The 11,576-nt window shown below is 51.9% G+C and overlaps 6 protein-coding genes across 6 annotated transcripts; 5 read left to right on the forward strand and 1 right to left on the reverse strand.

The window, feature by feature from the left end:
- Nucleotides 1-1,509: 1,509 nt before the first annotated feature.
- CPAR01_14282 (uncharacterized protein) lies at nt 1,510-1,710 on the reverse strand (the record flags this gene model as incomplete). Its single annotated transcript, XM_060498533.1, has 1 exon — nt 1,510-1,710. The coding sequence occupies one exon, from the start codon at nt 1,708-1,710 to the stop codon at nt 1,510-1,512; it is 201 nt and encodes a 66-aa protein (XP_060342594.1).
- Nucleotides 1,711-1,835: 125 nt separating this feature from the next.
- On the forward strand, nt 1,836-2,078 carry CPAR01_14283 (uncharacterized protein; the record flags this gene model as incomplete). The annotated part of the gene is made up of 1 exon (XM_060498534.1): nt 1,836-2,078. A coding segment is annotated over one exon (243 nt), but the record flags the coding sequence as incomplete, so codon positions are not given.
- Nucleotides 2,079-4,462: 2,384 nt separating this feature from the next.
- On the forward strand, nt 4,463-5,586 carry CPAR01_14284 (uncharacterized protein; the record flags this gene model as incomplete). Its single annotated transcript, XM_060498535.1, has 5 exons — nt 4,463-4,801; nt 4,872-4,880; nt 4,938-4,947; nt 4,998-5,167; nt 5,284-5,586. The coding sequence occupies 5 exons, from the start codon at nt 4,463-4,465 to the stop codon at nt 5,584-5,586; spliced, it is 831 nt and encodes a 276-aa protein (XP_060342596.1).
- Nucleotides 5,587-6,046: 460 nt separating this feature from the next.
- CPAR01_14285 (uncharacterized protein) lies at nt 6,047-6,881 on the forward strand (the record flags this gene model as incomplete). The annotated part of the gene is made up of 2 exons (XM_060498536.1): nt 6,047-6,194; nt 6,289-6,881. The coding sequence occupies 2 exons, from the start codon at nt 6,047-6,049 to the stop codon at nt 6,879-6,881; spliced, it is 741 nt and encodes a 246-aa protein (XP_060342597.1).
- A 1,192-nt stretch (nt 6,882-8,073) lies between these two features.
- Nucleotides 8,074-9,051, forward strand: CPAR01_14286 (uncharacterized protein; the record flags this gene model as incomplete). Its single annotated transcript, XM_060498537.1, has 1 exon — nt 8,074-9,051. The coding sequence occupies one exon, from the start codon at nt 8,074-8,076 to the stop codon at nt 9,049-9,051; it is 978 nt and encodes a 325-aa protein (XP_060342598.1).
- Nucleotides 9,052-10,201: 1,150 nt separating this feature from the next.
- Nucleotides 10,202-11,107, forward strand: CPAR01_14287 (coagulation factor 5/8 type domain-containing protein; the record flags this gene model as incomplete). The annotated part of the gene is made up of 1 exon (XM_060498538.1): nt 10,202-11,107. One exon carries the CDS (start codon nt 10,202-10,204, stop codon nt 11,105-11,107), a length of 906 nt encoding a protein of 301 aa, XP_060342599.1.
- Nucleotides 11,108-11,576: the final 469 nt, after the last annotated feature.

An 11,576-nucleotide genomic window follows, 5' to 3' on the forward strand; every position in this document is an offset into this window, starting at 1 on the left:
AAACGGTAACGGTTAGTCGAGTCGAACGGGCTGCCCTTTGAGTTGGTGGAAGACGCGGACGGCGGCCAAGCAGCGCCCCTCACCTCTCATCTCAACCAAGGAAGCTCAGCTCAGATCAATCAGCCCAGTTCACCTCCGTCGCCGGAAGCACTCGAGCTCCCCAAGCCCCAAGCTCCAGGCTATGCATGAAGCTTCTGAGGCTTCTGTCGTCTCCGCCGTCATACCCTGGACGGGCCCCTGGTCTTCCCTGTCCGCCCCAGGGTTGATGTAAGGCACGCCGCACTCCTCCTTGCGGATAGTGAGTGCTGTCGTGTGGATAGTGGGAGGTTCCAGCACATCTCCCCTCGCCAGTTGCCACGCTGCACCCCTCAACGGGTGCTCCAGTCATCTGCCCTAAGAGGACCGGGGTAGTCTTCTGGTGTTTTTCTACTGCCGTTCCTAGTGAGTTTGAGGTGTATGAGTCTCTGAGATGAGACTCACCTCACGAGAACTGCCTAAGAACGATGGAGTGAGATGCCTACTAAGCAAGGTACGTAGGACAGAGCCATAGCCGCAGTACCTACCTTCCATTAGCTCAACGCCCCGAGTTCCTGCCCTCGATGGAGGACACAGGGCAGAGGAAGGTGTACAATCATCCACCTTCTCTGCGCCTTCTTCCCGCCGAGCAGTTCAAGATCAGCCGGTCCCAGAATCTTAGGAAGGAGGTGCATGGTTCTTTCCCTCCTTCCTCCGGGTCCCCGCCTGGCTCCTGGCTCCTGCTCCTGCACCTGCCACATGCACCACCCGCCCGTTCTTTCCCATCCAAACTGCCATGTTTTCTGCCACGCTCAATTGCCTCAGAATTCAGAAAGCACCAGACGGGACGGAGAGGCGAACAAAAGGTACATCGCCCTTGTACTTCATCCTCCATTTTCCCTTCTGTCACCTTTTTATTTTCCAAAATTCGTCTACTTTCCTTTTTTCTGATTGGTCCAAATATTCCTCGCCGTGAGGTCCTGCCGCCAGCGTGCCTGCTTCCCCCGTGGACCGTGGACCGTTGGTCCTTCCCCTCCCCGTACCGAGTGCTCACTCAGTCCCCTTTTGCTCCGTCGTCCCTGCTCTCGCTGCTCTCCTGATGCCGCACACGTTCGCGGGTCTCCCATCTCCCACCAAACTCATTCTCATCGCCCACCTCAACCACCCTCTCCTCTCCTCGCCCTTCTCCTCTTTCTCTTCCCTCTTGATTCCCTCTTCTTCCCATTTACTCACCCTCCATTACAAAAAATGACTCATGGCTTGCCGTTGCCACGTTTTTAAGTCTTGCGTCCGCCGATCCACCGTCCTCCGACCCGGCCCCAATTTCCCTCCCACTCTCACGCCTTTCCCCCGCCGAGAAGCCCGATTTTGCATCATCGCCCACCTTCGTTTTTACCTCCGACCGTCAATGCCATCCGTCGCATCCGCTCTGATGCCTCTGTCTTTCGGTTTCGTCTCGCGCTAACTGTTTTGTTTTGTTGCTCGAATTTTTCTCTATCGTTTTATGCACTTTTCCCTCTGTTTATCGCGTGTTGCGGCTCTGACATTGCGCGCACATTCCCAACCCCCGATCCCGACTGTTGTGATTCGGTCGCGCTTCGTCCAAATTGAAGCTATCCGCACATCTTGCACCACCATGGTTACAATCATCAACGGCACCCCGAAATTTATCAAGAAAACACCGGATTCCATCATCTTGGTCGACAATCTGCTCGGCGATATTTTTGTTGAATTTCTATCATTTTCCTAGCCCGATTTGACTTACACCGAGTATATCGTTTCATGCCATCGTGATGGGGCCACGCGACCGGTGAAATGAGGTGCATCGCCTCATCCGCGTGCCTACGGCCATCCCGTTGCCTAAACTCGTCAATCACGTCTTCTATGGTATCACAGTGACTACTCCCATTGAGGCATGGGGTTATGGGCAATTTGGAGCTGGTTTCGTGCCACCAGCGCCAATAATTCAATCCAGTGCAAGAGACGCGATGGAAGCTATTCGCATTTTGCCAGCGCTTCCAGCCAAAAGCGGGATACCATCGCTGCACACTAGTGAAAGATAATGAAATTTCCGCCGTGAACTTCTGAGATTTAATTTTTTATCTGGTCACTTTTTTTCTTTCTCTTTTCATCGAAATTGCTCTCGTCCGGGCTGGCGCTTCTAGATTGACGCATGTCTGCCCAAGGTGGAGGAGCAGAACACGTGTGTCCGTCACCGCCTCATAAACTACCATGGCCAACACATCGTCAACTTGTCTGGAACTTATGAACAGTTGTCGAGCCTGATTAAGGAAATGAGTCAAGAGATATCGATGTCAATCTAGAGATAATATTGGCAACGCAGCTATAGCAAGTCTTGCGACCTACCTGGCAGTAAAGAAAGGGGGGAGGAAAGCATGTGTCACGTGGTGCTGCTTTCTAGCAGCAAGCACCTTGCGTCGCGAAACACATCGTCAATGGTATTAATCCGTGGGTATTTCAATCTGCAGGAAGTCCTTTCGAGTATTTCTGCGAAACTACCGACTTTGTACTCTTCTTGGTAGGCGCTCGGTCTGATAGACAGGGACCGGATGTTCGCGGGCGAGGCACGCGGGTAGCCTCGCTGAACGATCGCCTTCCTGCCTTCTCGCGCGCGATTCACTTACAAGATATGATAGGGAGCGCGGTGAGATTCTTGCTTCCAAAGGTCCCAAATCGAGTACTCTTGATCAGGAGCTTTGCATTCTACCGTCTGTTTGACTGCATTGCAGTTGGTCCAGATACTCGTACGAGGCTGCGACTTCATTGTTTTGACTTTTGACGCGTGTACCACAAGGGTCCCCCTTTCCCTCTTCACAGCCGCCTACAGAATGATCATCATGTCGAAAGAGTCATAAGAACACCAATAACCGAGTATAGTAGATCTAAAACAAAAGTATGAACCGTCGACAAATTGCATGCCTTCTATGCTGACGAGACCATTGCAAAGAGTTCAAGCCGGACAGACGCGTCAACCGGATGCGCCGCCCAGGAAGACGCACTGGACACTTTTTTGCGCGCTGGCAAACTGCAGTGTCGTTGGTCGGTCCGGCGTCCTCCCTGATCTGGAAGGTGGGGCAGGCAAGGCAGGAGGAGGAGGAAGCTATGACCACCGCTCCCGTTGCAGCTCGGAGCTGCCTTCCGCCCAGGTTCCCCCCGCCGCACAGGACGCAACTGCCAGCAGGAGGCAGCTTGGTTGGTTCCTGCTTCCTCATGTAGCTTACCTTACTTCACCAAGATACTCACTTAGGTAAGCAAGGAAGCTCCACATTTTAATTATATAATGCACGCGTGCTTACCTCAGCTGTTCTCAGGGTCCTGGAGATGGGCATGCACTCGACCCCTTGCCAAAACCCTTCAGCGCGTCTCACGGATGCAGCCGGGGGGGTTCTTAGTAGCTGCTTTCATCACTGCCTTGGTTCAACAAAGACAAATCTTCAGCGAGGACTGCGTTTGCGATACAAACACTACGAGATACCAGGGAACCCTTGACATGATTATTGTTGATTCCATGAGAGATGGAGGGGTTTTGCCAATGTTGCATCGCATGCACCGCCACAAACCAAAGGTAAACTCCAACCTCACTTGGCGAAGCTCAAGAGCTTGCTACGAGGTGATATGTGGCTTATTGGGCGCATCCATTCCATCATCTCGATCTGGATAATTCGAAATGAGTAGATCAAGAGCTAAAGACCGCAAAAGAATGATCGGTCCCTTCTCATCAAGCGGCAGACGCACGGTGCTACTAGGGAAGAAGCTTCACTACTAAGCCTGGGCTCCGGGCCTTGGAGGTGTGAATCGTTGGCCCTGCCAGATGGACCCGGGATCGAATAGAGGCACAGCGAGAATGTAAGAACGCAAGCTCACCCTACTGAAGATACCGCATCTGATGGAACTCTCATGTTGACTTCATCGTAGAAGTTGCGATTCTGCACCTGCTCTATGCAAATAGATACATAGGCATCTTCTTTCCCTACGGGAACACCTTCCAAAATGCCTGAATAATGTGCTTAATTACGTCGAGATACCTCGTACCGAAAGTCCGAGCCGGAACCCCCCACGCCCTATGGCTCTTTACCAGCACAATGGGCGCGCTCCAACTACCGACCCAAGCCAACGGGCGGCAATAACGCAGGCCGGGAATTGCAACAAGAACCCGCTGGAAAGGGCCAGCCTTCAGGCCAAATTCAACTTACAACATCCACTTCCACCCGGCGTGCACTCAGATTACCTTATCTTACGGGATACTTTCCCTTATTCTGCACCGACTCGCAACGCGTAGCCGACGGAAGCCGAATTTCCTCACTTTCCCGCCATCCACCTTTCGCCGGACTTGTAATCAGATTCTTCATCTTGTGCTTCGCTAGCATTCTCTTTTCCGTTTCCTCGCTTTACATTTCGATAGATACCCGCGGTAAGCAACTCAAAAATGCGCAACTCAATTGTCCTCAGCCCCGGCCTGGCCCGCCCCTCGACATTTCATACAACCCGTCGATCGTTCGTGACCACCGCTGCAAAGAGTGTCGCCGCCGCTACTTCATCTCCAGCGTCTGCGCCACCGCTGAACCCACGATGGCTTTCTGAGCTGCAGTCGCGCATCAAGCGGTGCGCCGGGCTCGACCTCAGCGGGCAGCAGAAGGAGGAGTTGGCGGCTCTGCGGAAGGCTGTCGATGGGCAGTGGTTGGAGTTGCTCGCCGGACGGGAGGGGTTCCTCACCGGTCCCGGGTGGAGGGGCCTTGACAGACATACAGTGACTTGGGGAGACCAGGTGAGTTCCTGTTACACCATGAGTTTTCAAGGGATGAGATGAATTGGGTGCTGATTGTGATGGAAATCAGGATGCAATGGTGAGTTGAACCGGAGCCTGACTCCCCAAAGGAAGGGAGACAATAAACTGACATAAGGTACTACAGGGTATGGCTCGCACCCCGAATACACCATGAATCTCAATCTCACATCTGTAGGTCATGTAAACAATGTCGTCTACAACAAGTACGCCGAGTCGGCGCGGGTCAACTGGCTTCGTAACTTTGCGACGACGGTGGATCCTGAGCACAAGGATGAGTGGGACCAGCTCATGAGCCCAAAGGACATTGGCCTCATCATGAGAAGCATCAAAACGGACTACAAGTTTGTGAGTGACACTCTCATCAACAGGAACCACCAGGAACCGAAAGTCGTTGTATTTTTGGCGCCGCGGCGGTTGAGTCTAAAACACCTGAATCGCTCACACTGACAACCAATGTGAAGCCAATGGCCTACCCAGACCACGTGACGGTCCTCCATAAGCTTGTTTCCAAGCCGACATACGAATCAGATTTCATCCTACTTGAAGCTCTTCTCGTCTCCGAGGGCCACCGTCGCCCTGCCGCCCGCTGCTTCGAGGATATCGTGGTCTACGACTACAAGACCGCCAAGAGGGCGCCACTGAAGCCCTTCATGGTCGACCGGCTACGGGAGACATACGAGGCGCAAGAACAGAGCAAGATTGACTGCGAGGAAAAAGTAAAGGGTCTCGTCGACATTGTCGAGCGTCTCGAGAAGGCCGCGTAAGGCGTGATGATTTGGGATGGCGCGTCACTGCCTTTTCGCCGCAAGAAGCGCGATTGTGTGTGAGAGAAGGGACGATTGTAAAAACACAAGACATTACACATAGACTTAGATCATAGACCTCACATAGAGAATCAAGGTTCCCAAGTAACGTATTTTCACGGGCTGAAAAGCCGTTGGAAGCGCCCAGATCTGAGGGAGGCTCCGGATCGACGGGCGATGACGGCGTGAGGCTTTTCATCGGCTGAAAGTGGAGATCTGCGCGACATCGACGATTCAATCAACGCCTTGCCCGTGTGACCTTGTTTGTTCCCCCACCATCACCACCACCACCACCACCACCACCACCACCACCACATAGCCTTGTCTTTTAATGTTGCATATCGCGCAACCTCAAGTGTGAACCGTTGTCATTTGCAGCATAGACACAGTTTCTAGATCCTTTAAAGTTTCGTTCATCATCATGGGTAGTATCTCGTTCCGCGAGCATATCCGCTGGATCCCCGATGAGGCGAGCGAGCCGACCTCGACCATAGTGCTCACGTCCCCGCAGCGCCGTTTCGTGGACCTCCGCATTCTGAAGCAAACGCCAACCGTCGATGGCGTGCAAGGTAAATTCCAACGTCGTTTTCACACGCGACCTGGCCCAGAACCCCCAAAAGCCACCGCGACTACCAGACAACTCTAGAGCTAACACCCACAAAGATACGCACGGCATCGAGCGCCTGGAATGGGGCATCGCAGGAACCTCGTCGTCGTCCACCCGCACCGACGACCAGGGCGCCGAGGTGCGCCACTCGCGCTGGGAGCACTGGATCGACTCGCGCACGACGGAGCCCGAGAACGCGGCCGACGAGGGCGACATGTACGAGCAGCCCGACGGGTTGACGCTCGAAAAGGGACGGATGGTGAACCCTGCCACCGGCACGGAGACGGATTACGAAGAGCTGTGGAAGGACGTCGAGCCCGTTACGGTTCCTCCGGTCGGTGCCGTGGCCGAGGGCGGCGAGGCTCCGAAGGGTGTTGAGTGCGTTGTGCTCAAGCACGAGGACGAGACGAGCGGGGCGCGGGGTATGGTTGTGTGGTTGGGGCGGTTCTGTCAGGGGATTTCGAGGGTCGGGGAGGAGGTTGCGGCGGAGAGGTGGGAGTGGAAGGAAGGGGAGGGGTGGAGGCGGACTGTGAGGATTGGGGATCGGGCTTTGCCTTGCGAGGTGCTGTTGATGACGGGTGCGGCGTTGAGTGTTGGGACGCATGTTGTTCATGAGGAGGTTGTCTGGGATGTGCTCGAGAGTCGGTGATTGTGTGGCCTTTTCGTGATCTTCATAGTAAGATGAGATTGAGGTGTCTAGGCTGTCATTCCCCTAGAGAGTTTCTAGAGACTAGATTGCCACGGTTGGGTAGAAAGAGCAGCATTGTGGTTGGAGGAGATTCCCTAGAGATTGCACGTTCAAATTCATGGATTGTTTTCTCATTCTTCGTCTCGACTCTTGTCGCTGCCCTTTAGAGGAAGTTAAGTTTGGAAAATAGGTGGCAGTATATATTTAAAAAACAGGTGACAACCGACGTCTACTGAGCTTGCATGAATGCCCCAAAACCATATCTACGAGTTGATGTAGAGAAACTAAGAGTTGAAATCTGCATGTGAGCATTAACACATATCCATGATAGGCGGCTCCGAACAAGTCCGTTCTGGTGCATCCATGTCTTTTGGGGAAGAGTTTCACGCCAGCTGAAGTTGAGAGTTTCGCCAATCAGGTCCAGATGCGAGGTCCTAGAAACGCACGAACCTAGGAGCGTGACGTATGGGCGGTTCAGATGAATCGGTTGCGCACCTGAGGAAAAGAGGCTTCGGACAAATGCTGGGCTCTGGCATCTAAGGTGATTGTCTGGCGCTCATCACAATACGAGGTTTTACTCCATTCTTCGATGGCTGAAAGGCTCAATCTCGAAGATGATGCACCACTCATGCTTGCTATGTTCATTTAACATAGGAATCAAAGGGATATTCTTCCTTCTGATAACATTATGGTCCTCGAGCTGTGTCTTAATCAGCCGTTGAGGTGACTTAAATCGTAGACGAGACTCTCCTCGAGTGAAGATCCCGCAACACCAGCTCCAAGTAATGAGCACTCCAACTTCAGCATACCTACATACGGTAGCCTGAGTATTCAAGTTGTAGCAAACAACGGCATCCGTTTATTTTCAGAACAAAGTTCATGGATTCTGCGGTTCAGTCATTTGGACTTCAAGGTGATGGATGGCCGACATACAGAAGCCATGGAACCAAAAGGTATACGGAATCTGTGGCATTATTTCCCGCATCGCTGTCAAGTTTCTTTTCTCCAGCACATATCCAGCATCTGGCAACACCTAAGATATATCAAAGACCATTCTTCGATTGATTTCGTCTCTTACATCTTATACTGAGAAAAGTCCTGCATCAGAAATCCGGAAACACCACCAACGTCCAAACCCGACTCTTGATTAATCATGGCTACAACATTCCACCAATTTGGCTTACTCCCTGTCGAGGTGCGACTACAAGTGTGGGAATGCAATCTTCGGTCTGCAGACCCAGCTTTTCACGTCTTCTCTATCAAAGGCCGAGCTACGACTACTATGTCAACCGATCTTACACACAAAACACCAACGCAAGTTCACCAATACGAGACTTATGTTCTTTCCAATCCTACATACACACCAAAAAAGCGGTGTCTGTGGTCCGAGTCAGATCCTTCGACATACCGCGTCGATGCCGGCCTTTGGTCCGCCTGTAAGGAGTCCAGAGACGTGGTTCAAAAGCATTACGCAACGCTGGTGAACCCTTCTAGCGGCCACAGCTCTTCTACACGACATAGTCAACCTGTACAAAGCGCTTCCGGATCAAGCATCCTTCCAGGCAAAGATCTCATCATCTTCCAAGTTGCACCCGACGCATACGTCCCCGTCGGAGACGCATTATCCGCCCTCCGTCCCTTCTTCCAAAACGACGGAACCCAACTATTGCACATCGCGTTCGAATTCACCGACGACTGGGGCATCCAGCCCACCGAAGACATCAAGTCCATGATTAATCAACCAGGTCCCCGGGCTTGCTTTATCCGCCTCTTGGAACGGACTATGTGTGGGCTTCTTTCGGCCAAGTTATACCTCATGGATTACGGCTCGAAGGGGGCCGAGTTCGGGTCGCCGGTGCTCTTCTCCGCTGGAGGTTACGATCTCAGCGAAATCGAGTGGACGCCCACACCGACTGCGGCGCCTGATATATGTGCCGCGAGATATTTTACTATCGACCTCTCCATCCTAGGTTTGAAGTACTGGCCCTTTTTCCTACCGATGTGGGCGCCTGATGATCTCTTGACTTCGCGGCCGTTTGTTCATTACCCGTCTTCCATAGCCAAGGTTGCCGTGCTACGATCCGAGAGAAGAACTCAGGCCGAAGAATCAGGCGGTGAGGGAAGGAGATGAGAGTAAGCGTCCTCTGTGTCCTACCCAATGCATTGTTGCTGATTTTTGTCTAGGTGTATATAAAATAACAATATCGTATCGTGTGATTTCCCCGAAAGCCTGATCCCATTAAGGCCGATCTTTTGCGCCTGTAAAGCCGGGAAAAAACCACCAGATGTAAAATGATACGATGGAACAACGGACTGCTCAACGTTCAAACTGTAAGAAAGTGGTAGGTCCCTCTGTAAGACATCTAGGCACTGATATCACCAAAGCACTCTACCGTAACTAGAAAGCCTCTACTTTTCAAGGGAATTTAGAGCCTTACTATTTGTCACAAGGATTCTCCCCTGCATAGAAATACTAGCCTACCATGTGATCTCTCGAGTAGCCTCCCTTCCGTACTTCGCGCTACCTGATTACAGTGCTAAGAGTTGAGGGTATGAAAGGATGGTAGACCTAGCAGAAAGAAAACGAGAAATCTCAAATAGTAGTTAATATACAGACGACATCGTGGCCAAACGGGACATTATAATTTTCCACGAGCTTGGTGCCATTACAGGCTCAGGAGCGTGTCTTTCCCTATTATTTACAGTATTTCCGATATTTTCGATAATTGATCAGTTTTGATTTAAATAAGACCTCGCATCAGAGAGGGGTAGCCATTCCGACTTTCGGCACCAGGAACTGTTCTAGGCAGGTGGCAGATGTTAAGCGGGGAAGCCAAGACGATCTGCCTCATTTCACAGCGATTTCCCAAAGGCATTCAAATAGCGCTTACAGACCGTAGCATTTCGAAGGATCAGGTCGCATTCGGGGTTGCAGAAAGCCTAAGAGGAGACTTGGGACCTCAATATCAGGTTATCTCGGCCGGATCACAACCCCTTGGCGTGATAACCTCAGCAAGTCCGAGCGAAGTGATATGCATGGGCAGCGGGGCATTGGCCAATCAAGACGATCCACAGAGTCGCAATAAACTCTTTTGGCCCTGGTTCGGCCTGTCATTGCATTTGTTACGTTACGTCCGCAACTCAAGAAGCTATTGCTTGCGTTCTTGCTATGGACTGACGCTGCCCATAAAGACTGCGGCCTGTCGTCTCAGAATTGGGCGGCTGGGTCGAAGCTAACGTTTGCATAGCTTCTTCAAGAAAACCAGGTTATCCTGTGCGCAATGATGGGAGTCTCCAAGAGAGCCGGTCTTTTCACCCTGACTTGGGTGCTATTGTCACTCTTCGCCAATGCCGCAGCAGCCGCCGGCGTGAAGAGCATTTTCCTCTTCAAGGATGTTCTCCAGTCGAACACCACAGCTCTCAAGACCTCCGGCTTCGACACCCTCCTCATCTTCCGTATCGGTCTCCTCGGCAATGGCGATCTCGTCTACTACTCAACAGGAGACGCAGGCGAGGCAGTCGACGCGCCCGTGGTGACGAATGGCTCATATGTTGGTGGAACCGCGTTGGCGGAAAAGGTTAAATCCTTCAAGACGGGCACAACCAACATCAACAGGGTGGAGATATCGCTGGTGTCACATGACACGACATTTCAGATCATCCGCGATTTGATCAACGCAGACGGGACAGGATCTGACACAAAGTTGTACAAGAACTTTGAGGTTCTGAAGGCCGAGTGGGATCTTGACGCATTCAACAACGACGATGAGGGCGTCTATGACGTGGCGAGCACAGTCAGTTTTGCTAAGATGCTTGGAAAGATGGGTTACCAGTATTCTATTGCGCCGTACACCAACAGTGGCTTCTGGGCGAACGTCAGAACACAAGTTGAATCCGCGAACCCTGGTCTGTTCGATAGGGTGTACCTCCAAGTCTACGACGGCGGAGCTGGCAACAATCCTGGAACGTGGCAGACGACCCTCGGCATGAAGGTGATCCCTCTTGTGTGGGTAGTCAATGACGCAAAGCCGTCTCAAGGAACGACTGCGACTCAAGCCCAGCAACGATTTGCAAGCTGGTTCTCGCAATACGTGGTGGCGGGCGGTGGGTACTGGAACGATTACGATATTGAGAAGATGGGCTCGTCTTACACGGATTACGGAGCTGCACTTACTAGTGTCTTCTAATGCAGAGTGCGCAATTTCTCTTTTTATCTCTTCGGGTATCATATCTTTGTCATTTCCCCTCAGCAGGAGTTATTCGAATCTCCCATGTTGCCAAGAATTAGTCGTTGCTTTGGTCTCGGCATTTGCCATCTAGAAACCCTGACAAGTTTGCACCCTGATTCTTGTTGCCTTGAAACGAAGTTCGGTTGAAGAACGGTGGAAGCAAACATCGTTATTAGCAAACTGCTCGAGATGTAGATCCGTCGGTTGATGCCAGTACTGTAAGTTCAGAAGTGTAAGTCAACCCGATTACCCCTCACGATTCCCCGCCACCTCCCAGTTTCAACGCAAGAAAATCATCTACCAACCAGTTCTCAAAAGGAGATAAGACTTTCACTATGATGAACTATCTGACTGATTGATAATTGTTATAGTGCGCCACGTCTCTGGTGATTCGTTGGATTCCGGAAACTGGGCAAACATCGACGCC

This window comes from Colletotrichum paranaense (assembly GCF_030867605.1).
Source record: "Colletotrichum paranaense strain IMI 384185 chromosome Unknown Scaffold_15.1, whole genome shotgun sequence".
NCBI classification, from domain to species: Eukaryota; Fungi; Ascomycota; class Sordariomycetes; order Glomerellales; family Glomerellaceae; genus Colletotrichum; species Colletotrichum paranaense.